This window comes from Notolabrus celidotus, chromosome 19 (assembly GCF_009762535.1).
Source record: "Notolabrus celidotus isolate fNotCel1 chromosome 19, fNotCel1.pri, whole genome shotgun sequence".
Lineage (NCBI taxonomy): Eukaryota > Metazoa > Chordata > Actinopteri > Labriformes > Labridae > Notolabrus > Notolabrus celidotus.
The window spans coordinates 21,571,221-21,599,196 of NC_048290.1; the positions used below are offsets into that span (position 1 = coordinate 21,571,221).

At 39.4% G+C, this 27,976-nt stretch overlaps 1 protein-coding gene across 5 annotated transcripts; it reads left to right on the forward strand.

The window, feature by feature from the left end:
* The first annotated feature begins 644 nt into the window (after positions 1-644).
* On the forward strand, positions 645-27,394 carry fubp3 (far upstream element (FUSE) binding protein 3). Of its 5 annotated transcripts, none has more exons than XM_034709734.1 (19): positions 645-779; positions 7,284-7,395; positions 10,717-10,750; positions 11,595-11,644; positions 11,806-11,877; positions 12,936-12,993; positions 13,219-13,381; positions 15,067-15,165; positions 15,369-15,473; positions 15,556-15,658; positions 16,666-16,766; positions 17,505-17,634; positions 21,894-22,054; positions 22,318-22,391; positions 22,519-22,604; positions 24,600-24,656; positions 24,853-24,909; positions 25,024-25,151; positions 25,703-27,394. In XM_034709734.1, exons 1-19 carry the CDS (start codon positions 684-686, stop codon positions 25,709-25,711), a joined length of 1,695 nt encoding a protein of 564 aa, XP_034565625.1. In that variant the 5' UTR covers positions 645-683; the 3' UTR covers positions 25,712-27,394. The 5 variants fall into 5 exon arrangements, with proteins under 5 accessions (XP_034565625.1, XP_034565627.1, XP_034565626.1 ...); XM_034709736.1 differs by having other exon boundaries at positions 24,853-24,903; XM_034709735.1 differs by having other exon boundaries at positions 10,720-10,750.
* Positions 27,395-27,976: the final 582 nt, after the last annotated feature.

Sequence of the window (27,976 nt, forward strand, 5' to 3'; positions counted from 1 at the left end):
TATCTTATCTTATCTTAAACAATTAAGTTAAAGGGTGTGCACACTTATGCAACCACAATATTTTAGTTTTTTTGTTTTTATGCCTCCCCCTAAAAGATTTTAATTTTTTGTTGAATTGCATTGTGCACTTAATAGGTCACATTGAAGGTGGAAAAAGTTCTGACATGATTTATCTTTGTGTCATTTTTTTACATCATAAAACCTGGCATTTTAACAGTGGTATGTAGACTTTTGCTATCCACTGTATGTATCGAATATCATGAATAATAAACACATAAATAAAATAATATATACATAAATAAATGAAAACGTATTCCATTGGCCCCTGGAAACCATAAGTTTCATGTTAAAGGAGTATTCATTTATAAAAAACAATAAAACTATGTATTCATACTATAACACTAAAACTCTTATTGCCGTTACAATTAGATATAGTTTAGGCCTTGCGGAATTATAGGTAATAAGAAACATATCTAAAAATCTATTGGGATAATTATATCTTTTTAAAATGTATGTGGCATGTTATGAAACCCTGCTCTTTAAAGGTACAGTAGAGAGACTTTCTTCTCTGTTATCTGTGGTCCGACATCATCTCGCGAGAGCACACTGCTCGCGGAGCTTTGGCTTGGCACGTGTGCTGGTCTTTTTTTTTTTTTAAGTGTGGCTCTCAGCTGCCGAGGCGGATGATGATGATGGCGGAGCTGGTTCAGGGACAGGCCTCGGTGGCTCAGCCCGGAACGAAAGATGACTTCGCAGACACGATACGCCGGGTCCGACAGGTAAAATGCTCTTCGGCGATCACGACTGTAGTGCTTTTCGGACCACAGGCAGCGTGTTTGTGTGAGGAACTGGGCTGGACTTTTGTTCGGGGCACCCCGGACCCCCCCTCTACTACAAACACTCCTCATGCACTCAGTAAGCTAGCAGGCTAACGATAAGTAGCAGGGAGAGCTGACAGGACAGATTAGACTTTACACTGGATGAAGACGCGTTCACGTACACTCTTTAAACTGTCCAAACCACGAAGCAAGTCGTGTTTCCTGTGTAATCCGAAGGCCTCTGAAAATGTCGAAGTTTGTGTAACTTTAGTAAGTTAAGCCGACAACTCTGCAACCTGTTGTCAAGTCTCAGAAGTTGCAGTTAGCTTAGCTTGCTAACTCACTATCACAAATGTGGGAACCTTGCAGTGTAACTCATAATAAATAAAGCTAACATTCAGTGTAGATTTGAAGATTGGACGAGCAAGGTGTGTGACACGCTGTCACAAAGTTAGCATGCTAGTTTTGAAGTTAGCTTAACTGCTCATTGCTTCAGTTAAAGAGACACTGAGAGCTCCACCAGCAAACACGTGAAATACTGACATTTAACCTTCCTCTTCTTACGTCTCTAACTCTAAAATAAGCTTCACTACACAACTTGTAGCACATTTAGAGCACTCAAACACGTCTCAGTAAGCTAGCTGAGCTCTTGTTGGTTAGCTAGCATGTGTGGTACTTTGTGTCCCAGCAGACAGCATTGGAGGAAGGCCATGCCATGTAATACAGCGTCATCTGGTCAAATAAGCCCCCCTCCACTCCTCCTGTTGAGCACACTTGGATTTTTCCACGAGTGCCTGAAACAAAACGGCAAATATTATATACCATCCACTAAAACTGAATTCCTCTGCTGCAATGTTTGAAAGCTACTGAAGTAGTTTGATAGTGACTGTGGCAGAAATGGTCATTGCACTGAAGCTAACACTAAGTTGGTGAAAAGTTGAACTGCTCTTTTCTTTGATTAGTCTATCAACAGTGGTGGACAAAGTACACAGCTTCATTACTGAAGTCAAAGTATAGATCCTCCTGGTTAAATATTACTCCAATACAAGTGAAAGTAGTTCAGTCAGATTATTATTTGAGTTAAAGTACTGAAGTACTTCCTTTTAAAAATACTTAAGTATTCAAAGTACTTCTTAAACAGTCTCAAAACATTGTATTTTCACAAAGCATGAGTGCACTCAAGAATATAGGAGTTAGGGATGTACATTTACAGTATTTCAGGTCAGCTTTCAGCAGGAAGCACAACTGGGTCATAATCAGTCCTCAGGTGGAGAAAGTTGGCTGATTCACATTGAAATATGCTTTCAATATAAAACACCTACCTGATAGCTGAACGAAGTGTAAGACCACTTGATGTTTGTTCCATGTGATATGAAATTGAAAAAAAATGAGTAAGTTCTTAATCAATTAATCGATAGTCGATTAATTGTGAACATCCCTAATAGGAGTACATTCTGTTAAATTCTATTTATTAGGAAAACATTATTTTAAATCTCTTAAACTATGCCATGGAATAAAAACAGAAACTAAGTTACTCCAAGCACAGACAACTTAGTTTGAAATGTTCATCTGGAATGAAACAAACGTTATGTAGCTCAACATGCTTTCTGAGGTTGGACAGTGAATGTTTGTATGTTTGGACAGAGTGGGAAACACACTGTACTCGAGTAAATCTACTTTTTTACTGTCCACCACTGCAAATATACCATCCACTAAAACTGAATTCCTCTGCTCCAATGTTTGAAAGCTACTTTAGTGTGATAGTGACTGTGGCAGAAATGGTCATTGCACTTAAGCTAACACTAAGTTGGTCAGAAGTTGAGCTGCTCTTTTCTTTGATTAGTCTATCAGTGATTGCACTATACAGTGTGTCAATTGGACTTTGATCGAACCAGTTGAGCTCTCCCCCATGTAGTTTATTGCCTACGTATGAAAGAATACTGTCCCTACATTTTTAAATCTCTTAATATACATAACGATTACCAATATCAGATCTTTGCACAACTGCCCTAAAACTTAAGATTCACCATTTGTGTATTTAAAATATGAAAGTACAATTAGTCAAACTCTTATTGCACTCATATTAAAACATGTCATACCAAGTACCATAAACCCCTCCTTCCTCCCCTTTGACATATTTAAGGTCACCTTTGTTCATAAAGCCAAAGGCAACAATGAGAGGTTTCATAAAGATAACACCTCTTAGAAATAAAAGTCAGATAAAAGTGACCTGATAGCTGATAGGTCTTGAATTTACAGAAAGCCATATATACAGATGTTAATTGTCAAAGATAAACCCCAGAATGACTTGCATATCATACCTTATAAAAGAACTGGGCCACATTGTGTGTTTGCGCGCGTGCACGTGTGAGTGTGTGTGTGGTTGATGTTACAATCTGTATGTGGTTGTTCCAGTAAGCGAACATGTAAGTGCAGCAGTGTACTTCATAGAAAAGAGAAGTCATAATGTTGTTTCCTGCACTAACATATGACATATGTGACATAAGAGATAGGGAGAGGGGACTTGGTCCAATGCTCCCCACTGGTTTCTGTGTGTGCGTGCGCATGGGGGGTGAAGGTTTTGGGGGGTTAGGTTCTAAAGATGCAGAGGTAGCAGTCACCTGTTTCTCATCACTCAGAGAGCAGCCAATACTAAAAGATCTATTCAATTTTTAAGCACTAAAACAAAATTAATAATCTTTCTTTATTTTAATCAGTGATTTTGAAGTCAATAAACAATAGTGTAAAGGTGCGATAATACATCAGCTCATATTAACAGATGCTGCCTTCTGCTGCAGGTTTCACATTTGCTAATGAATGTGATTTGCCTCCTTATGTGTGGCTTTAGTGTCACAATGTACCTGTTTCATCCAAGATACAACCATATAAAGTAACTCTATCAACAGATAAGAACAAAGACATCATTTCTTCTACAGTATGAAAACATCAGAGTTGAGAGAGACTCATGGATAGTTTAGATCACTGATTGAACAGTCCTCCCACACAGCAACTTTGGACAAGATGTTCTCGGACCCTAAATATAAACTATACATACTAGTTATCACATGACCTCATGTCACGCGACATCTTTGTCTTATTTTTAGACAAATCAGGAGTTTAAACACAAATTATAAGACTTAAGTTTTGACTGAGATGAGCTGCTTTCAAAGTTTCTTGTGCACGCTGTATTTGCTTTGCAAAGATTGTGTTCAAAAAGTGAGCCGGTCTCTCAGTCTGGTCCACAGAAGTGTTTACCCAGAGGCATCATTGGACACCAACAGGTTTCTTTTCAGGAATTTGAAGTGAATGAGAAAGTGAGACTGTAATGTTTACCCAGCGATAGCACTTTCATTTATCTGCATGCACATGCATCTATAATTATAAGTGTCATTGCTGGCAATACTTCATTTATAGTCCCACTCAGGAGTGTATGCAAAAATAAGATGCCTTAAGTGGTAATGATTCAAAACAACCATTCATCACAAACCCCTCAAACCATTCAGACTGATCACAATCCACATGTCGCTGCTGCAGAAGCATCTCCGCTTTATTTTTATAGGAACCTTTTCCCCACAATGAAACACTAAAACGTAACAACCAAGACAAGCAGAGGAAAGATAAAGAACTGCCTGAGTCCTCTTCAGATTTACACACGTATCTGTTTCAAGTAAAACTGTGATTCTTGACCTGCATCATAAATACTTAATGTAAACTATCATTCACCCCCTAGTAGTTCTGCATTATTAATATAATTGTAGTCGCAATTGTGATGTGAGTGTGCAACTACATAACCGCACAAAAGGCAGGGATTTGAGATTTAAATGTGTGCATGTCTGTAAATATTCTAACTTCTCCTCTAATTGGAGTCAGTCTGGTTATGCCAATCAGCTGCTCTGATGTGTGTGTTCATAAAGGTTATTATCCTTGATGAAAACTGATTAAATCACAAAAACTAGAATGTCCAAAATATTTGGATTAACTGAAGTAAAAGAATTGAAGGATTGTTCGCAGTGAAATTACAAGGCATCACAAGTTCCTAACTTTGATACAACACAGCACCGTGTCTGGGACGTCACTGATTTGTTATCTTTTTGCAAAACTTCTGTTTTCCTCTTTGTGTAAGATAACAGTATCCACAGTGAACAGTTTCAAAGCTCCGTTAACTGATGACGGCTCGGTTCATAAGAGCGTCTGAAGTGGGAAAAGATTAGTCTTTAAGAACTAAAATGGCTTCATATGGAATTTTACTATTCTTTTAAAATCATAAATACATAATACACAGTGATAAGAAACTGGTTAAACTCTCCTCTCACCTAAAACTTTTACACACCACAAGATAAAAAAAGTAGTTGTTTATTATGCTCTACCTGATATGAGGAAGTTAAGGATTGTTTACTCTTGCTTGGTAACACTGTCAGCTGTTCCCCCTCCTTTTAGACACATCTCTGTGATTGGTTAGTGTGCTCTCACTTGGGAAACCTTCCTCCACATTATGAATGTGAAATATTAGACGTGTTCCAGGCAGGTCAAGTTATACCAACTAGCTGATCAGGAGGTGTGAGAGTGGATATGTGAACCTCTCACATTGCAAGATAATATGGACGCAACAAACCATAGACTGAATAAATGATGAATGTAATATCCGCGACGTCACCAAGCGACAACCTCCGGTCTCAAAATATGAAGCCCATGCGGAAGTGTTATAAACTGCAATTCATCGAGAATCAGCTTGAGGCTGGCTGCAGAAACACCGGAAACAACATAGACATGAATTCAAAGAGACGATCTTTGCAGCATTGATAAACATGTTTACAGCCTGGTTCAAAAAACAGCTTGGCTTCAAAACAGCGCTCAGCGTACAGTGTGTGCCGAAAGAGAAATTAGTTATTCAGACCGAAGTTGTTTTTTGAACCAGGCTGTAAACATGTTTAGTATTGCTCCAAAGAGGGTCTTTCGATGGTGTTTCTGAAGCCAGCCTCAAGCGGACACTCAATGAAAAGCTTCTGCATTGGCTTCATATTTTCAGACTGGAGGTTGCCGCTTAGTACAAACCAACACCTGGGGCTAGATCTCTCCTCCTGATTGTTGAGAAGGGGAAACTTACTTTGCAATAACCAATCAGTCAAAAACAAATTTGTCATAAATAAAACATGATGATACGTTTTTTAACCAAACCAGTGAGTTACAGAGGAAAAAACAGCCTGCACTCTTGTATAGGTATTCTCCTGTGAAGATATCTCCCAGGAATCTGAGCAGCTGTAGAGAAGCAACACTCGGATAAGGACTAAATCCAACAAAGTTGTTGTCTTTATCTAAAAAGCCTTACTGACTGCTCCTAATATGTAGCTGTTTCAGTGTTGTGTGGGGGAAAGAAACGCAACTCCCCCACACCTGCTTCCTTTTCTGCCTCTTATTTCCATCTCGCCCCTCTCACTTCCACTTGTGTGCTCAGAAGTAGATAATCGTCCCAGAAGGTGATGGAAGACTCTAATTGCAGTCACTATATTTTCATATTGTGAAAAAAAAAAACCCTCAGTCAGGCGATATCAATTTAGTGTAATTTTCTGAAATTCTATACTTTAGTGTGGAAGGAGAGGTGGCAGATTTGCGGGGAGTGGAAAGTAGTGTTGGCACTCTCGAGCAGTGGAAGTGAAGATTTACATGTCAATCACTGCAGAACTTTAGCCGTCACTTTAGGTGGTAGAAGACACAAATTACAACGCTGTAAAGCACATAAAGTTGCCTTTAGAGGCTGGGGACTTAACTGTACTAAACAAGAAACATGTCAGGAATTAGAGTCTGTGGTGGCCAGTTTAAAGGATCCATCATATGTTGATTTTGATCTGCAGAATAAACACTCGATCAGCACAGTTTTCTTAATTAAGTTACCATAAAAAACTTTATGATTTATCCACAAATCTTTTCTTTCACATCCGCCTTTGCTCATCTTGGCGATCTACTGCTTCTCCAAACATCCTCAACTTCACGTTAAAGGAGCTTGAATGTGAATCCTTGAGTAGCAGTCGGTACTATTCTACCTGTCAAAACTTTGAGGCAAATCATCAACAGTCCTTTTATCAAAGCATTGCCATGTGCCATGAAAATCATTGTCATTTATTGGTGAAGCATGAAAAAAATTGGTGAGCTGGCACGTGGCGTGTGTGTCAAGGAAAGCACCACTGTCAGGTCTCAACAAAAACTGAAGCCGACTTCTCCTCGCTGCTGTAATTTTGTACAAAGTGCAGTTTCCCACAGCTGTCAAAAAGTAAAACCTTCCACAAAAGATACCCTCATGTCGAGGCCCAACTTCACACCAAACTTTAAGCTTTTAGGAAAACAAGAAAAGGAAGTGTCACTCCAGTCGTGATGGGTTGTTTTGGGAGTGAAATGTATGTTCAAAGAGAATATCACATATTTGTCACCTGTATTCAATCAGACTTCCTTTTTTTTTTTTTTTGACTCCAGATGGCAGCGAAGATGGGCGGAGACCAAATGCCCAACATGAACAGCTCCTCTCCAGTCCTAGACCCCTCCCTCTACGGTTTCGGAGGCCAGAAACGTTCCCTAGACAATGGAGGTAAGCCTTACGCACCCACACATGCACAACATACTGCAAAGTCATATCTTATGTCATCATGTAGGGTTGTATTAATTTAACATTTACTTCCATACAATCAGATATAGAAGGTGGATCCTTTTTAAAAAGGGTTTTGGGATGTGTTGCTCTCCTCCCTGTAGAACCAAAGGGCCTCAAGTTGACCATCATTGTTCAGTGATGCTGAGTGTTTGTGGTTCTTACTTTAGCCACTAACAAAAAGCCCCTTCCCACTCCTTCCGTACTATTTTTAACTGTAAACCGGTTCTGTATTTTCATGCATGCTGCACTGCTATGCTGGGGTTCACCAGCTGGTAAGATCAGAAAGGGCTCTGGCAAGCGAAACTGAGTGGTATGAGTAATAATGAGTGTTATATGGGGGACTTTACTTCTCATAAAGCTGTGTAGTTTATACATCATGGATGGAAATCTTTCACAAATACAGAAAAAGAATGCTACAATGGCCAGAAAATACATTTGAGAGGTTGTAATTAATATAGTGTATATACTGTATCTATATAGTACAGTCTGTGTGTGGGAAATACAGCAGTCTCATAGCAACTGATTTTCCTGTGCCAAACAGGTCAGAGCAGTTGTCTCTACCTCTCCAGCAGGTTTGGAGAAGTAGAGACGACAGTGAGTCACACAACACTTTACCGTGTCCATGCAGGTGTAGACAATGAAAGGAAACACTCCTCTGGACACCCACCCTGTAAACTGTCTGTTTGTGTGGCAGGAGCGTGAACAAGAACCTGGGTGAGGTGCTTCTGGGAGCAGGAACCGGCAGTGTCACTCTCAACCTTTATGACAGTGTTTCTGTGTCGTATCAGTGTGCCGTGTATGATTTTACATTTTACAACCTATGTCCTCTGTCTCTGAGTCTCAGAGCACTAAACTCGTATTTCCAGCAAGTGTTGGGAATGCTGTCGTCTTCTTTTGCTATTTAATGCGGTATGCATTCTTCTTCCTTTGATTTTAATGCGTTAACTTTCTTCAGCTATCAGAACCACTACAGCCACCGTCTGGTGGGAGTACTGTATTACAACCAGGAAAGTAAAAACAGTGGAAAAATGTATTTCTAAGATAAGATATTTGCATCACCCTTTTGATTAGATAGCCATGCATATTAGATTTTAATGTGCATGGAGTAATAAAATTATACATTATACATTACTTTTTTTTAACCTAAATATTTCTTAATATTTTTCTATTTTAATAATTACAGATGGCTGGACAGAAATCCCAAAGTCCCTTGTGGTAATATTTTAATCGGTCTAATCGGTCATCATTTGTTGACCTGCTCTCTTATTATCGACGTTGGCCATCAAAAAAGCAGTATCACTCAACCACTATTTCAAACATATTAGAGCAAAGGGTTGTCACAGTATCAACATTTTATTATTCAGTATCATCCTAATAATAACAATATAAATTTCATATTTCATTTCAATATCAGGGTCACAAATATAAATGTCCTTGGCACGCTCATTTGAAGTACTGTATAGAATAACAAGGAGCTCATAGACATTCCACAGAACAGGACTAAAAGTAAAAATAGTGGTCAGGTTTCATCACTGTTTATCCTGCGCTCTGTCAGTCATGAAGAATCACAAGTTACATTTGTGTCTTTTGCTGAGACCCCAAATAGTCTTAACAAAATGTCGGTACTTGCGCACCAGTTAGTTTGAAAGTCTGTCCGTGTCGTTGCCGTGTGAGAGCTGCAGGTTTGACAGAGAGCAGAGAGACACAGCAGTAAGTATGAAGAGCGGCTACATTAGAACAAAATTAAGCTCCCCTTGCATGTTAGTGAGGAGCCTTCTTACGAGTGAAACTGCTGTGGACATTTAAAAAAATAACACTTATTTCTTTAATTATGGACCCCCGGTAGAATAATTGATACTGCACTAATAACTAATAGGGGCCGTATGTAAATACAAAAGATTCCCCGCATTGTGTTCATTAGTGGCACTAGCTTTCCCCATGTCACTTGACCACCGCTGCTCTTTCTCTCTTCCTCATTCCTGATAGGTTTAGGCTCAGTTCAGGCTCAGTAGTTCAGCTTGATTGTAAGGATATAAGAGCCACTAAATTACATTTCAAATCGATTAAATGTATAAATATGAGGGCAGGAAAATTTAAATAATGCAATATTTTTTTCATGGTAGCACTATGCTGTTGTGATATTTTTGCATAGTCCAATCAGGAAGGCACAATAAGCATGTCTTTAATGTCTTCATCGTTAGTAGTGCCAGTTTATTGGGTTTATGAATGAAAACATCTAATTTCGACATCTTAATTTGATTATATTTTTTTATGAGAGTGCAATACATCTGGAGCTTTGGAGCACTAACACTGTACTCTGAAGTGAGTGTCATTGTTTTGTATTTCCATGTCTGCAGAGAGCTTTAAGCATCTGAAGCTGCAGGGTAGGAAAAGTGTCATTCTAACCCGCCGCCTCCTGCACACATAACAAATATTTGATCCATTTCATGTCTATGAAGTGGAAAAAACGAGTCATTTATCCTGTCCTCCTCTTATCCTGTCACACTTCTTTGTATGATAGCTCAGTCCTGAATGCACCAATAGATAAATTGTTTGGTACTCTGGTTTAGGTTTTGACGCACCGTTATTGTTTGCAACACTTTGTCCTCAGTTTCTCTCAGTCAAGGTTGTCCCACAGTGCGAGGGGAAAACAGGAAGAGTATCTGTGTAGCCATGCACTTAGCTCTCAGCGCCAAATTATCAAATGTACACAACCAGACTCGAGGCATTCACATTTTATCTTGCAGTCTTGTCCTTGGATGAATTCGGTCCACCTCCTGCTTTATATTCATAGCTGTTCCATTCTCAAACGTTAACCCCGGTGCATTTCCAGAAGAAGTGAAATCAGTGCAAACGACCATAAAATTGATTGAAGCTGCTAGATATCAACTCAGGTGTTCACGTCCACGGCAGCACATCCTCCGCTGACCCTGCAGGACCCTTGCTCGGTGCTACCTGTCAAAATTCAATTCAGGACCAGCCGCCACTGACCCGGCTGCTGCCTCTCGCCTCTGATTGAAGCACTCACTCAGACACTCACAGGCCTGATTACCATGCTCCCGAAAAGTCCCCTGCTGAGGGTCAGACACCGACCACAGAGGATTGGCAGGGCCGTCTCCATCTGCTCACTGCCCCCCCCCCCCGGCCCTGACTCATTCTTCTTCAGTTTTCTGCTTCGTCAGCTTTCACTTATTGTCTCTTTATAAACATGATCACAGATTAATTCTTGCATGTTAATAAAGTTTCCTTCTCTTCTCTCAGTAGGGAACCACCTCGGTGCAATGGTACATCAAAGGTGAGCAGACCATGATCTTATTCCTGTTTTCTTAGTATTCACCCTGGGCCTGGTATGGGTTGTTTTGAGAGCACCTTTTTTTTTAGTTTGCCTAAAAGTCTTGTGTTTCTATAAAGCTTATTCTCAAAGATTTACCATGTCACCACAGGGTACCACATATCATATGCCATGTTTTTAAATTAGACAGCAATAATAAATGCAATAAAATAACATGATCAAACATTTTTTTCTTGACCAATTGCTGAAATATGAGGACAAATGTCTCGAATATGACACTTTCATATTCCTGAGTCTGTGGTGTCAAAAATCCCAGACAAAGAAAAAATATATTTATTTAAATTCTGTGAGAAATTAAGAAATATATCAACATTCAGGAGCTGCAAACAGCGAATAATGAGCATTTTGGAAATTTAGGAAAACAATAAATGTGTAACCAGAATCGGTTTTATATTCCATGGGCAACAATTGTTATTGACTCTCAGATGTCAAAAAAACAAAAGATAAATGGTTCCACTTACTCAAATGTGAGTATTTGCTATACATGTATTTATTTATATATGTTTGTATGTATGTAATTATTTATTTAATTACTTTACTATTCAAGTTGACCATATTTAATTTCCTCAGACAAAGCACACTCTAAAGATGTCAGCCTCCACACAACTATATTTTAGTTGAAGTATGAATGAAATATTGATCAAATCAATAGCTCTAGTCACTTTCATGTCAACTCTTCATTTTTATAGGCACAAGTTGATTTCAAAAGAAGGCTTGGCGAGTTTATCTCTCTTTTGATTTTATCGCCTTAGGTCAGAGTTATTGATCATGTTGTCATCTCTCTCAGGGCTCTTGCGACAGAAGACTTCAAAGTGCCTGATAAGATGGTGGGATTCAGTAAGTAGACCTTTGGTTCATTATAGTCAGTTTAAATGTTTCACATGTAATCATTAGTATTGATATTCTACTCAGTTTTGGGGTCATAGCCTCAGGCCCCTGTCTCAAAAAATCAAAGAGGCTTAAACCTGTTGTTCACCTCCCCCTCTCTCTCTGTGCAGTCATTGGAAAAGGAGGCGAGCAGATCTCAAGAATTCAGCTGGAATCGGGTTGTAAGATCCAGATCGCTTCTGGTAAGTTGGAATAAACTCAACCCCCTATGCATTTGTGACCAATATACTGAGTCCGGTGAGATCAGAACCATGTTGGACTATCTTTATTGACATTGTCACAAGTACAACAAAATTAAGTGCAATCGTATTTCTTATTTAAAGCTGGGGTTGGTAGTCAGTTTTAGATACTTTTTGTTATACTGGTTAAAAAGAATGTCATGTCCGGATGGTAATCAATAAATAATGTGTTCTTAAAAAAGTGAAAAAAAGCCACTATCTACAGCCGGAGTAAACCCGGGAAAACACCAACCAATCCCTGCCATCAGAAGCCAAAATGGCAAAATGGCTTCTGATGGCCAATTAGATGGTGTCCTAAGGACATGCTACATTCTAATTCATTCTAGTTTTCCGTGACTACCAACCCTAGCTGTGAGAAAGTGTAACTAATGGAAGTAATCTTTATTTATGAAGCACTTTAAAAATTGGTTTCAGAAAGGGCTTTACAAAAAAAGGCAATTAAGAAAGTTAAAGGCAATAAAAACCCTCAAATCAGAGTTACCTATACTAGAACATGTAGTACACTCGGGTGAGGTAAGGACAAAGGTCTCTGAATCGGCTGACGTGATTCCTTGTGGCAGCTTGTGGTGGATAAAATAAATTTGAAGTATTTAGTATGCCTCAATAATTATTCTAAATTAAATGTTTATCAGTGAATTTTATCGAGAACAACATTGCAGTTTTTGTATTTCAAATAGAAAAAGAATGATTAAAAAAATTAAAATATTCCATCCTTTGAATGGGAACATTTCGGATTCAGGAAATTTTCAGGAAATATTATGGCTGTTTGTATTCAGCCCAGAGGTTTTAAGAGTTGTGTTCATGTGTGATCAGGCAATCGTTGTTTTGGGGTTTCTTCATCAGGAGTTGGTCTGATGAAAAACTTTTAAGAACTTTCACTTTATCAGTCAGGATGACATCACTCACTTTGTTGAGTTTTTAAGTTTTTAAGTTCTCTGTTGATTCCTCATTCTTGTAATCTGAGAATGTTTCCTTCAACTTCTCCACTTTCTTTGTTGCAGACAGCGGAGGCATGTTGGACCGGCCCTGCACGCTGACCGGCAGCCCCGAGAACATCGAGTAGGTCCCGCTTCACAACTTTGACAGATTTACTGAAACGTGCCCCCTATTGTTGTGACACAGAGGGCACGAACTCCACTCTCTTTTCACATCTGCTCTTAATCAGTCACTGAATCACCTGAAAACCCTCTTTCACGTTTGACAAAGAAAAATGTGACGTGTGTGTCGAGTCTGTTACTGTGGTGGTGACAAATGTATTTCTCTGTCCTCGCTCCGCCCCAACAGCCAGGCCAAGAGGCTGCTGAGTGAGATTGTGGAGCAGTGTCGGTACGGTCCGGGCTTTCACAGCGATATGGATGGCAACAGCTCGATCCAACAGATTCTTATCCCTGCCAACAAAGTCGGCCTGGTTATCGGCAAAGGAGGAGAGACCATCAAACAACTGCAGGTCAGCCAGGAGAACACACTGAACTCTTAAGCACAGAACAGTTGTTTGTTTAACACTTGACTCACCATCATTGTAGGGATTGTGGACTTGGACCACTCAAAGCAGCTCTAAACTGAGTCTCCTGAGGTGAAGGTTAAATCAGTTCAGGTATTTTAACCATTTAGCTGCAAAAAAAGAAAATACAAAGCTTAGCACTACTGTACTGTGGTCTTAATTCTTCATTAGGATCCTCATTAGCTTCCATAGTGTGGTAATTAGTCTTCCTGGGGTCCAGAAAACCAAAGAAAAATAAGAAAACAACAATTCAAAATCACACAGTATCCATAAAACAAAAACACACTATCAGCAGACTATAAAACTGCAAAATAAAAAAGTATCTTAGCAAATAAAGAAGAAGTTGCATTAAACTGCAAAATAAAGAAAACAAAACACAATTTTCACAAACACGTAGCACAAAAAAATCATAAAACAAAGAGTTTCAAATCACAGATTACAAAGCATCTGAGAAATTAATCAGTATGTGTAAAAACATTTGGTTTTGATCAGTCTCATGTTAGCAGGGAGCATATTCCAGGCAGAGGAACCTCTAAACAGAACAGTTCTCATCATACAATTAGTTCTTGGACTTGTTGTTGGCAGATAACCAGTGCTCACTTGACGTGTCATATACCTACGATGAGAACCAGAGTATTCTAGTTTATCATGAAAGAAGTGTAGTGTGTTATTCCACTGAACAGTTTGCATATATGATAGAGGACATTATTTTAATTTTGCCTCCACAGTTAGCCAAAATGATGGTTAAAACAACAATGAAGAGCCAATCTGGCAGCTCTGCTTTGTGCAACTTAAAGTTGTCCTGTTAGCTGCATACTCACCTCTGTTATCAAAACCAGTTTAAGTATCATGCTTGTCTTCAACTACGGTATGTTTCATTGCAATTTCTATAATCATCTACTTATAAAAAAATAAGATTTGTTTAGTAATGGCATTAATACTTCTTCATGAAACATGCCTTTTAAGTCTAACCCGGTGAGGACCTGGTTGTTTTTATTATCTCAGGAAGCAGGAACTCATTCAAGAAAGTTTTCAGTGAGACCAATTGTTTTATTTTCTGTGTTTGCAAAGGAGCTCTGGGTATGTTTAAAACAGTTGTTTCTTTCTGGTGATCTAATTCCCTTCAAAATGTGAACATCTGCCTTGTTGAATCCAGATTTTTTTTGGCTTTTTAAGTTATATTTTTGGGCATTTTCCCCTTTTAACGGACAGGACAGCTGAAGAGAGACAGGGAATGTGGGGAGTAGAGAGTTTGTTTCCTCGGATCAGCATTTCTACATGCATGAAAGCAATTCTATTCCAGTGCATGATGATTTTCCACACAGGCACACCTTTACACTACTTAATGAAGGGAGTTGGTTTTAAAACAGGCTTTTTTTAAATACCAGGGATTAAAATCTTTCATAATGTCTGCAGTGTGGTTTCATATCAAGTTGAGCCGGTGTGAGTCAAGCAGCCGTTACAGGGTTCAAAGAAAATCACGATAATCAGTACCACTGAATCAGGATCAGAAAATAAACCCTGTTCTTTAAGGTGTCGCAGAGTTTCCACCTCTCACAGTGAGCAGTGTTTTGGGCCCCAGGTAACGCTCTGATGTGTGTTTTTGCGTCCGTCTGATTGTACCCCTGCAGGAGAGAACAGGAGTGCAGATGATTATGATTCAGGATGACCCCATGCCCACTGGAGCGGACAAGCCCCTGAGAATCACTGGGGATCCCCACAAAGTGCAGGTCGGTCTCTGAGGAGCTCAGTGTGAGCCGCTATCTTTCCTGTTTACACTCAATTTTACACATTTTACGCCCTTAGGACTTCCACTCAAATCTTTCTTTTTATTGAGAGGATCTCGGCTGCATTCTTGTTTTGCTGCTTCTTCAGATAAATTGTTAAAATATTTTATTTCTAAAGACTAACCTTTTTTTAATCTTGTTAATAGCAAGCCCGTGAACTTGTGGTGAAGCTTATCAGGGATAAAGACCAAGGAGACTTCAGGGTTGGGAGAGCTGACTTTGGAACCAAAATGGGGGGAAACAGTCTGGATGTAAGAGCTTTTTCTTATTTCAAATGCTTCATAAATTAGATTGTCATTTATTCACATTAATTCTCATCTACTTACCATCCAGGTGGTCGTGCCCAGATTTGCCGTCGGCATCATCATCGGCAGGAACGGAGAGATGATCAAGAAGATTCAGAATGATGCAGGAGTCAGGATCCAGTTCAAACAGGGTGAGAAGATGATACTGGACCTGGTTTTACCTGCTAGTTAGATTAAATAGAATTGCATTGTCTGCAAATCTAGTTTCACGAAAGTCAAGGTCTGTTGCGCAGCAAAGAGTTGAAGCTAATAGGAGGGTCGTATCTTGTGTTGCGTCTTCCTGCAGGACAATTTTCATTGCATCCACCAAAGTAAACAAAGTGCTTTTTTTTATTTTGCAGCTGTTTTAGCTCTTTCTTATACCAGCTGTGTTTACCTTTTTGGAGTTTTCCATCCTGCTACCCATCTTCACTGGTCACTTATTGTCTTGATATAAAGTGTTTTCAATCAAACCAGGACCCTACAAGGTTAATTAGCTTAATAATAGACCACATTTTTCTTTAGATGAAAGTATGACTTATTGAGGGAGAAGAGATGTTGAGTCAGTCTGGTCCTCTTTAATGGTGCAAGACAGCTGCTTGCAGTACTGAATGAATGGGAGCGTTGACTCAGACACAGTTGATATTGAGGACTGCACTAGCTGTCATGACGGCGCTTGTCTTTGACAAACCTTTAGCCTGTATAGCTACGTCTTCCAGATAAATGACTGTAACACAATAAAATACCTCTCTACGTTTTAGACTGATAGTCTCATTGGTGTATAGGAACATTTTTTTAGATGGAAAAAAGACATTAAAAGTTCATTGTTTACATTTTATGGTAACTGCCAAAAAGTCAGTGTGGCTGTATGTTGGCTTTCTCAAGTCCATGTTGTTGGTTACATGGTTTGTTTGTTTTTTATTCTGAATGATTGAGCATTAAGGATATTTTCACAATCCTCAGCATCAAAGACTTTTTTTTAAAGCACATTTATCAGAGAAATCAGACATTTTTTTCCTACTTAAAAATCACACTGCACATTCAAAGCCATTAGGAAGCCAAAGTCTGTTTGTTTTTCTCACTGACTTGTATAAATATAAATGATTATCCAATTTTCCATCATTAGAGACATTCTGTTTTTTTTGTATTTGTTTACCAGATGATGGAGTGAGTCCCGACAGAGTCGCTCAGGTGATGGGTCAGCCTGACCACTGCCACCACGCGGTCCACCTCATCAACGAGCTGGTTCAAACTGCTCAGGTATTTGCATCAGTTTTCCCCTGCTGGAAACATCCAGCCAGGAAAAAAACAGCATGTATAAATATTCATATATAGATTTCTGACAGACATCATCTCCCCAGATTTTATCCCACCATAAACCAGGACGCAGTCTGAGATCCGCTGGCAGTGCTCTGCTTGCTGTTCCACGGTCTAGACTAAAAACTAAAGGCGACAGGGCCTTGAGCCCCTCCACTGTGGAACAGCCTGCCAGAGGAAATCAGACTTGCAGAGTCAGACCCTCATTTTATTTCACTACTCATGAGACACTTTTATTGTAAAGATTTTATTTTGTGAATGTATTTTAATCTTTAACGTTTCACCTCTCTGCTTTTACTGTCAGTTTGCTTTAATTGGTTCTCAGCTTTTATTGTTTTTATTGTTCTTGTGAAGCACTTTGTCATTCCGAAAAGTGCTATACAAATAAAGGAATTTAAAGGTATTATGTTAATAGTTGAGAAATGATGCAATCATAGGGGCTTTTTCTTTGCCGAGATCAATCAGCTTACACACTATTGGGTTTAAGAAGTGAAAAATGTTAGTACTGCGAGGGTTAAATATCTGTTGTTGCAGTGTAAACAGTTCAATTAGCTGATTACAGAAATTAAAGAAATATATAGACTTTTAAGTCGATCTTTATTTCCCCCTGATCTTTTCAGAAAACTGTTTGAGCATAAACTCCTTCAATCATATAATTTTGTCCTTATTCTCCTGCTGTAGGAGCGTGATGGGTTTGGTGGCATGATGGGACGTCGGGGACGCAGTGACTGTAACATGGGAGGATCTGGAGGACTGCAGGAGGTGACTTATGCAGTACCTGCTGACAAGTGTGGACTGGTGATTGGCAAAGGTAACAGACTGACCTGCGTTCATTCTTATTTTTCATTGGTTGTGTGTTACACTGAAGCGGTTTTGTTGCTGTCTTGAATTTAAAAGCTGATCTGAAGTGTGTGTTGCTTTAATGTTATCTCCCAGCTTGTGCTGAATTTTTTACAAATGCTGACGTCCCAGAGAAAGAATACAAAGATCATCACTTTTAAGAGTATCCCTTCACTGCCTTTGCCTTCTCCCTTTTTAATAACTGAAAGGCATTTGGTGTGTTGCCTCTGCGTGAAACTGATGAGAAAAGGGGGGAGAGTGACCACCCTCCTATTCTCCCTCAGGGGCTCATGTATACAGCACAAGTGGCATTCATTGGCTTCACTAAGGGCTTAATGACGGGGATAATGCGTGTAATGTGACATTAATTGTTAAAGGTGCATAATAACAGCCCTCAATCATGTGGAAGGCTGCCTGGCATCTAATGAGGGTCTTTCAGCCCAATAGAGTGCAGCGAGGGAATGAATAGGAGGAATTAGCTTATTGGCTATTCATGCCCACTCTATTGCCAGCTATTTAAAAGTCATTGACCATTGCATTGGAAGGAGCTGTGAGTGTGTGTCAGTGTGCATGCATGCAGCCTTGGTGTGCGTGTGTGTGTGTGTGTGTGTGTGTGTGTGCGCGTGCGCGCGAAGTGGTAGGCGGGGTCGAAGGGGGCCTCTTTACCTAAGATAAAAACATGGCAATAGAAATGTCAAGTGGCTTTTGTGCATGTAGTGGGCCGAGGGAAACAAATAAACCTGGGCGTAGCGTCCCCCTCTCTGTGCATTAGCATATGAAGTGGGCCAATATGGTGGAGATGGCGGTGGGTCTGGGTGCTGTCAGCGGTCCCTTAAAGAGTGCAGTGATTAATATCTTTACGATGCCATATGCAGCCCATTGGCCCTCTGTTTTGACCTCCTACATACACACTCACATGCTGACACACACACACACGGGTTGATGAATCAAGCCACCCACAAACCTGCTCTTTGCAAAAGCAGATATTTAAGTATCTAACATATTTTTGCTGTATGGCTTTTGAGTTAAAATATCTAAAGTCAGAGTTCTAATAACTGGGTTAGAGCTTTTAGTCCCGTTCAGTCTGATCAGCTGAGATTTAAAATGAGCTTGTTTGAAAACTGGAAAAGCTAAGGGAACTTTAAATGACTCAATCCCAGTGTATCAAGATGATACAAAAATGAGAGTTACATTTACTTATAAGTAACAAACTGAATATTCCTTAACTGTTTTCTTATTTCTCTGTTTCTCTCTGACATCATTTGCTTATCTACTTTGAAATTTTTTTGGTAACCAGCCTGTAAAAGTTAGACGATACTGCATTAAAGCTCCTGTGAGGACTTTTGAGCTGGTCATAAAACAGACAGAAATGAATACTAATGGATCTTAAAGACCCAAACCGAGTCATTCAAAGCTTGATCCATAAGGCAACTGGACTAGTTAAAGGCTTCTTTAGCTCTGACCAGACTTGGGAAGAGCTGGAAAATAGATGCCTCTAACAGTCGTGGGGGTGTTCAGGTAGTCACAAAAGGTCCTAAGTAGGGTCGTTAACCAAACCTAGTCATCAGCATAAAGGTTGATTATTTCTATATAGTTGCATTGATGCATTTAACTTTAGGAGATAGCAGGATGAGGTCATTTGTAAAGAAATAGTACTTGCATGTAATCTCCATGCACATATTCTACATATACATATAAAGTTGAGAATCTGTACATGGGGTGGTGGTCTGGATTTTCAGCATGAAGAGTTTTCTGGTTCCGGTTGAACCCCGAGTGGTATTGGCCGATGTGTATCCACGTGCTTTGATGTAAGCAGGTAAGACAGTTGAGTAGAGAGCAAAGGCAGGCGTGACACACCCAGCTCCCATTTCTGTATGTCTTCCCGCAAGTACCATTCTGGGTCAAAAACTCCAACATTAGCCACAAATCTGTGCACCAGAAACAACTGATCTGACTTCCATACAACAAGCATTGTAAACGTTTAATTCTTCCTTCTCTTGAGAACAGAAGTGACAAAGTAAAAAAAAAAAAAATTATCATAATGCTATTTTGGCAGACTTAAGACCCATAAAGTGTTGAGAAATCAAGCTCTGTGTCTACTGTTTAACTGAGACCTACTGGTACTTGAATGAATGAACATCCTTTCCTGGTAGACTTGAAAACAAAACTTGAGTATTTTTGCTTGAAGGATTTGAAATGCCCTCTGATATAAATAGACAAATAGGTAAGGTTAGTCTTAACCATGTGAACAATACAATGTTAGCATGGGTATTTGTGACAAGGGTCAGCTGGGTTTGTGTCCTTAAAAAAGCTTTAACTCCTTTTAAAAGGATAAGTAGGTAATGCAAAATCACTTAATTAATCAACTCATCATTTCTGCCTGAGAGCAAACTTTAAATAGGACCTGATTAACACAGAGCATGTTTTAAAAACCCATCCTTCAGTCTGAGAGAGAGTGAGTTATTGATATGGAAGTTCATCCATGAACAGGAGCTTCAGATTGTCTGAGGTTTAGAAACATGTCTTCATTAAAATAGTTTACATGCCCTTCTGACTTATTGATTTCATCCACACCGCTTCCTTTAGCTTGAATTAAATTCTCTGTGTAACACTCTGTTAGTGGGTTTTTTTCCCCCTGGAGGCCTGAGAGTCTGTCGCCACCAGCAGCTAACCAGTCCCTCAGCTTCGCCTTGAATGCGTCACCAGTTGCACTTTTGTGTCCCCCCTTTTCTCCTGCTCACTAAACCAGTCTCATTAATAAGGCCCGTATTATCTGTCTTCACTACAGCCCAGTCCATGAAATGAATGGTCAGGGTCTTCATTGCTCTCTGCTGTCTGACTAGAAGAGCTCATAATGGCTTCATTAAGGCAGAAGTTTCATTTGGTTGACAATGGGTTAATGGCCTATGTGCAGTCTGTTGGCAGCCAGGAATAGGCTGCGGGAGGGGAGAGCTTTCTGATGAGCGTTTTCATTCGGGGGTCAGCCAGGGTCATCCGAGTGTCAGCCACGAGTGAACAAATGTGTAATTGATGTTGGGACAGCCCTGGTGTCCCCCCGGGAAGCACCCTCAGTCTTTTTACGTTCAGATGGGCATTCAGAGGAGGGGAGGGGGACGCTATATGCCCCCCGCCCTGGTTCACTCCCTCCTCTCATCACAGAGGACAACACAGAGTCAAGAATGAAAAGGGTAAAAGAGACAAACGATATCCCTGAAGGAGGATACGCTTCAATTTCGGCTCCTTTCTCCTGCCAGCGATGTTTCATTTCTCCCCGTTGGTGTAATTGCTCTCCCCACACGTCGGGAAGCTGGCATCTGATGCCGAGGAGGGGGAGGTGTGCAAGAGATGTCTCCTTTTGTTTCCTGATTTGCATGGATGTTACCACAGAATGGTAGATAAGTGCTGAGACACATGCCAGACTCTTCATAAGGTAGCAGCATCACATGACTTCTGTCAGACAAGTCAGCGGGGTTCTGGTGGAGAGATGGGGAAGATTTCAACAACTGACAAGCAAACGTTCAAGACCGCTAAGACGGATCTATAACTTAATACTTGTTACAGCTTAAATAGTCCATTGAGCATGTAACCCCATTACTAATGTCATTAGTCTTCTAACAGCCTTGATGCCTCCATGTTTTCATGTCTGGTCGTCTGTTGTTGTTGTTGTTGTTCCTCCTCTGCAGCTGCAAGTATCAGCAAAAAATAGTTTGAATGACTAAAGGGAGCTTGATAAATGAAGCCCTGCATTCTTCCTTCCACTTCTGTAGACATTGTTTCACAATTATTGGTGATTATTGGAAAAAATTTAAAAAGCTTTCCAACGTCAGAAATGTGATTTCAGATGTTGATCACTACTTGAAAGCAACTTGGGAGGGTTTCATGACAGAAGTATAACACATCAGCCACGTATAGAAGCATCCTGTGGTTCTATGATATGTTGCTAAAACCATCAACAATGATGAATCTGTTGTCAAGTAACCGAAGATTGAAGAGGAACTATTTTGATACCATATTAGGAGACATTTACTGAATCTCAAATTTGAGAATTTACCAACATCTAAGACAGTCGGTCAATAAAGGCAACACAATGAAGTCCATGAGCTCGGGCTGAACGATTGATTTTGTATTTTCAAAATATTGTTGGATGAATTGAGAAATGAATCAGCAGAAACAAAAGGGTGTCACTTTCAGCCTAAGTGAAATGTTTCCTGTCCCATGATTCTCTTCCAGGTGGAGAAACCATCAAGAACATCAAAGAGCAGTCTCGTGCCCACGTGGAGCTCCAGAGAAACCCACCTCCCAACACGGATCCCAACGTGCGCATCTTCTCCATCCGAGGCACCCCTCAGCAGTTGGAGAAGGCCCGCCAGCTGATCGATGAGAGAATTGGGGTAGGTGGTCCACTTTTGTCTGGCCCGATATTCATGAGCGCACATGTCAATGCGTGGAGCTGCCGGGGGTGCGGCTGGTCACCGTGGTCCTGGTGGCCGGCAGGATGTCACCAGAGGTTAAACATGAAGAATCCATCAAATGGACTTAATGGAGTGCATCAGCGGCTGGCCCTGACCTCTGACCTTGCCTGTTGGCTTCTTTTTAAACACAAGTGTGGTCTCTGACTCGCCTGCTCTTCTCTCTCTCTCTCTCTCTGCTTCAGGGCCCAGGCATGGGGGGCAACAGCAGCTTCAATATGAATCCCTACAACCAAGGACCAACCACTCCTCCTCAACAGTAAGATTCAATTTCCCTCCTCACGTTTTAAAATCATCCACATGTTTAGTCGATCCAATGAGAGCTTTAAAGACTGACACAGTGAATATGAATGAATAATTTTCCCTTTGAATTGTTTTTGCATCAGTGGACCTCAGACGTTCATGACTGGTGGTGGAGGAGGATGGGGTACGACTTTTCAAATATGGCAGCCTCAAGGCCAGCAGGACCACAGTGAGTAAACACTGGTTAACCCTCAGGAGAGTCATTAGAAGTTGTAAAGACACTGTGTTGTTAGCTAAATGTGTTGAAACAAAGCACAAACAAACTAAGGAATATTTCTCACCTCTTAGTAAAGTATCTGACTTCCAGACATGTTTTAGTGTTTGAAACATGCATAGTTTTATCAGCTGAGCTCCAAGATGTTAGTACAGATCAGATGTCATTTTTTAGTCACGTAAATCCCTGAAGCGACATCACTTCCTTTCTCTAAAACCTTGCACATGATGGGAGTTGTGCTCTTATTGTGCAACATTTTAAACAGGTTAGACCCACCATCATCCACTGGGGTCGAGCCTTGCTGCCCTGCTTTCCCACCCCTCTCTTACACTAGATCTAACAGGGTTCCCACGCATCCTGGAAAACCTGGAAAAAAGTTGACCACCTGGAAAATGGGAGAAATAGTGAAATGTCCTGGAAAATCACATATTGTCCTTGAAAAATGACTGCGTGCGACCTGACTTGATTAAAAAAAACTCATCCCCATTCATTGAAAGCTGAGTGCATGCTGTGCTGGAAAAGACAGCGACACAGACCGGTCATGCCTTTTCTCCCTCACTTGGTCATAATCATGCATTCACTGAAAACTGGGGAATATTGTTTATGTTTTATGGTAAATTAACCTTGTAGAGTGCTCTTTTTATTCAAAGAGTCTTATATTTAAGTTAAGTTAAAGAGTGACCAGCAGAGTTAGGCAGAGAGCTCGGGGGTCTGTGCCTTGCAACTTTCCCTGCAGGCTGAGAGCTCAATTACCGTACTCTAGCTAGTAGGAGTGCAAACTCCGGATAGTGAAAACAAATGGGAGAAAAAGGAGCGGCACAGAAACTGCACGTTGTAGACATAGCTGATCACAATAGACATCGCCACGCAGGAAGACAGTTTAGACTTTAAGTCTCTGAGAGATCTTCATATACAGAGTGCGTCTTATAAACCAGTGCGATTTTTCCAGAGGTTACGGTAACTCAAATAAACATTTTTATTTGAATGTGACATTTGCTTTGTTTTATATTGACCACTTTGAATATCCATGATAAAGCAGGAATATTTTGAGTTTGAGTTGAGAAACATTTGTGGTCATTTTTGTCATTCAGTCTTATTTAGGTCAATATATGCACTGATCCTCTGATCATTATTATTATTTATTTATTTTAGTAAGGCAGCTTCCTGATTCCTTTGCTGGCTCTTTTGTTTTTTTCTTAGCTCATTTAATATTTTTTGAGAAAAGAGAAAGTTGAGATGAGATGTTGCCCATCATTGTCACTTGGTTGCACTAATAAAGTGAAGTGCTGTACATCTGTGGTTGCATTATTCTATTATCAATTTGCCATCATTTTTAAGTATATAAGAGATTTTTTTTTATAGATAGCCATAGACTGCATGTCTTTCAATGTAGACTTCCACTGAGAGGAGCATATTAGACTATTTAGGAAACTAAATTAGGAACTAAATTTAGAATGTCATACCAGCTTGATCATCACTCGGAATGTCCTGGAAAATGATTTCTGAAAAAGAGTGGGAACCCTGTCTAAAGTTGTCTAGATTTATTTCAGATCGAGTAAAACAGACTCATGCAAAACAAAAAAATCCCTGGCAGTCACACACTGGTGGTCCATTTATCAAAGACATCTGATTTTACTAGATTTCTATGTATAAAAACATGGAACTCTAAATAATCCGATCCGCCCTCTGAGGTCTTGGGGGCATGAGTTCTCATAACTGTGTCACAGCTAAACCAGTGACGCCCAGTTTCCTTCTGCAGAAATCCTCCACAAGTGCACATAAAATGACAGGTCATCGTTTCCTGCGGCTAACCGCCACCTTCCTGTACAGAGAGAGTTCAAATCTGCGATCTATGGGAATCATTAAGAAACAGATCTGCAGAGGAGGTGAAAAGGGGGAAAAGGAGAGCCCATTGTCGGTAACTCTGGTGTTATCTGTGTCTGGTTTCAGGTCACAATGGATCCCAGACGGGCCAGATGGACTGGGAGCAGTATTATAAAAAGCTAGGCAAGTGTCAGTCAGAGAGAAAGGGATCATCTCATTCAAGTCCACTCTGGTCTAAGATTGAATCCTCCTTCCTTTATGTGCACTTTGTTCACACACTCATTATACTGGAATGAACAGGAGCTCAGACCCTGCTTGTTGCTTCAGATAGTTTGAATGAGTTCTGAAGCTAAGAAGTCATTTCTCTGTTTGTTTACAGGCCAACAAAACCAGGCCCAGAGCAATGCTCCTGAATACAACAAAGCCTGGGGTGAGCGTGCGTAAACCCTTTTTTTTTTTAACTAGTATCACATATCAATGAAAATATACATTTTAATTCATCTTAATCTGCCTTCCACGTTTTTGATAAATGTGTCTTCTTTCTCTTCAGGCCAGTCAGCTGGTCCTGGATCTCAGCAGACCTCTAACCCTGACTACAGCGCCTGGGTGGATTTCTACAGACAGCCTGTGGCGTACTTCAACCAGGGCGCACAGCAGACACAAGCCCCGGGCCTTCAGGTGAGAACACAGTGCAGATCTGTCTCGATCAGCGTAGTGTAGTTTGTCTCAATGAACCCCTTTTTAATAAATACCTAAATAAAAGTTTTGGACTTCCAAAGTCTGGCTGAGATGAGCTCACTGGATGTAACTGGAGATATCTGCGTAGAAAAAATATCCCACGTGTTTCTGAATTTTAAATGTAGCTACCAGAAAATAATAAGTCAGCTGACTTTGATTAATCTTTATTTTCAAAGCTGAAATGTCCAACATTAGGTCTCATCAGTTACTGAAATATGAGGATTTGCCATTACTCCTTGTGATATATGATAGTAAATTTACTTTGATTGTTTATATTGAATTAAAAATGGTAAGGGAAATAAAAAATAATGAAATAATGTCTGCATGCCTCAGAATAAAGGCACTTCCCAGACGTATAATCACACACTCTGGTCTTTAAAACTCCAAACTAACATGTTTTTATGTTAAACTCTACCTCATCAGAGAAACCAGTTTAACATCTCGGTGTAAACATTGTTCAGAAAGCTCATCAAACTGTCTCTCTCCCTCAGGATCATTAGAGAAGACGCCCAGGTGACAGACTTGAATCACTGAGGATGAAAACAACCCTTTTTTAACAGAGGGGAGTTCTAGATTTGCAACGCCTTGAAGACTTTTTTTCTTAGTGAGAAACACTAGCTGTAGAATGACTTCTATGATAAAGTAATATTTCTAAAATCAGGAACATTTATTTGTTACTAAATGCTTGTGTACACTGTTATTTTGGATAGACAGTACCTGGGATCCCTTTTTGGACTTGAGAGAGCTGTTTTTGTTTCTGTTTTTGTTTTTCTTTCGCTGTATTTTCCTGTCTTTGACTCAGATTGTACCGCCAAAATGAACCCAAAAGTTGTAACATTTCAAACGGCAATATGATCTATTTTTTCTAGTTTTGTTGAAATGAAACCATGGTTATGCGCTTAGCAGTCTTGAATACCGTTTGTCACATGTCATGATGTTTAAAGAGTGTGTTAAAATGTTTTCCTTTTACATAATTCAGTGAAATGAAACTGTGATGTTTTGTTACAGGAAATGTATTTTTGTTACAAAGCTTAAAAACTTTAAGGATTAATGTCCAACAGTGGCAATAGTTCTAATTTAATTCCTGTTGTGCATTGTATGCTGTTTTTCATTGTCATTTTATTGTACTCTGGTTTAAAAACAAAAGGTGCAATATCTTATTTCACTTTTGAAACAAAGATGGGTTCTCTAATATTTTGACCGACTTTTAACTTGTAGTTTTAAGATGTTTGTTTTTTTCAAATGGAAATGTCATGGATAATTTATTACAATTATCTCATATGATAGGATTTAGGGGGATGTTGCAAATAGCTTTTTTGCCTTTGCTACCTTGTAAAACTATGTATATATGCTCATATATTTGACTGTTAATTTAAAATATATATGTTTCATATATATATAAATACTTATATAAAATTATTTTTTCCTGTTATCAGTGTCGCAGGAAAATGCTCCCTCTTTTTTCTGTTCTGTTTTCATACTGAAATGTTCAAAGATTGTGAATGTGTGATTTTTGAAATTCGATGTTGCATCTCGTTATGAAGAAAAAAAAAACAAAGCGGTGGATTTTTGTGTATGTTCTGCACCTAAGCTATTCAAGACTGCTAAGCCTCTGTACTTCTACCTGTGTAATAATTAATGTAGTATTTTTATGTTTTAAGTATTATGATCAAAAACTGTCTTATTTGGTACCTCCCAGTTCACTGACGCCCTGTGGAGTCCACAGCCAGGACTCAGCGGGGTGTTGGAGTCAGTCCAATGCTAATAAGTTTTTAATTAATTTTTTATTTCTTTGTGTGATCTAATATAAATGGTATAAATGATGCATCATTATGGAAAAATGATTATGGTATTAACGTCATTCTTAATGAAAAGGGATATAATTTCAAAATGTCTAATTATGGTGTTTGTTTTTTTCCTTCTGTGTACAGTTAACCATGTATTAAAAACATCCAGACTACCTTTATGTCTTCTTGTTTAGCTGATTTTCTATTCATGACTTTAGTATTATACACTTGTGGATGTCTTTTCCTGTGAACGCTCTGTTGTGTAAATACTAACAGATAATACGTAGAGATATAGAACTGTAGGCTGACTGTATGTTTTCATGTTTTATAAGCAGAAATCTATTTTCAGAAGTCTGCTGACAGTTCTCAAATCCAAATAAATGTCCCGCAAGCCTCTCTGTTGCTTGAGTTATAATATCAGTACAAGTTTTAAGTGTTAACTGCAACACTTTGTCACTGCTGCACTGAACACACGAGTGCCGTTTCTCACATAAGCCTGGTGCTGCCATGAAAGAAGATAAAGCATTCTTTGAGAGCTTTTCAGCTTTAAATCCATCTTATATGATGTGTTTTCATTTTACTAACGAAACATTTAAAGAGATCATGATTTAGTAGAAATGTTCTTATTTACATTTGTCATACATTTAATTTGTTCTAACTAATTGCAAATTCCAACATATTTTTATTTGAAAGAATAAAAAAAGATTGATAACTCAACTTAAACATTTGTCCTCATGATATTTTCTTATTCTTTGATGCCTAACTTAATGAAGAAAATTTGCTCCATATCTATCATGATCTATACCAGTATATATTGATCACTCACTATCTAGACCCGTGTCTTTAAGAAGTTTATGAAACATCATGTTTGATGATGACCATTCTCCTTTTCATCCTCATGTTGCTTAAATTTCTCTTAGATTTTCTTTGTTTTGTTTTGTAAAATTATTCCATCACAATTTTCTTAAGAATTTCTGC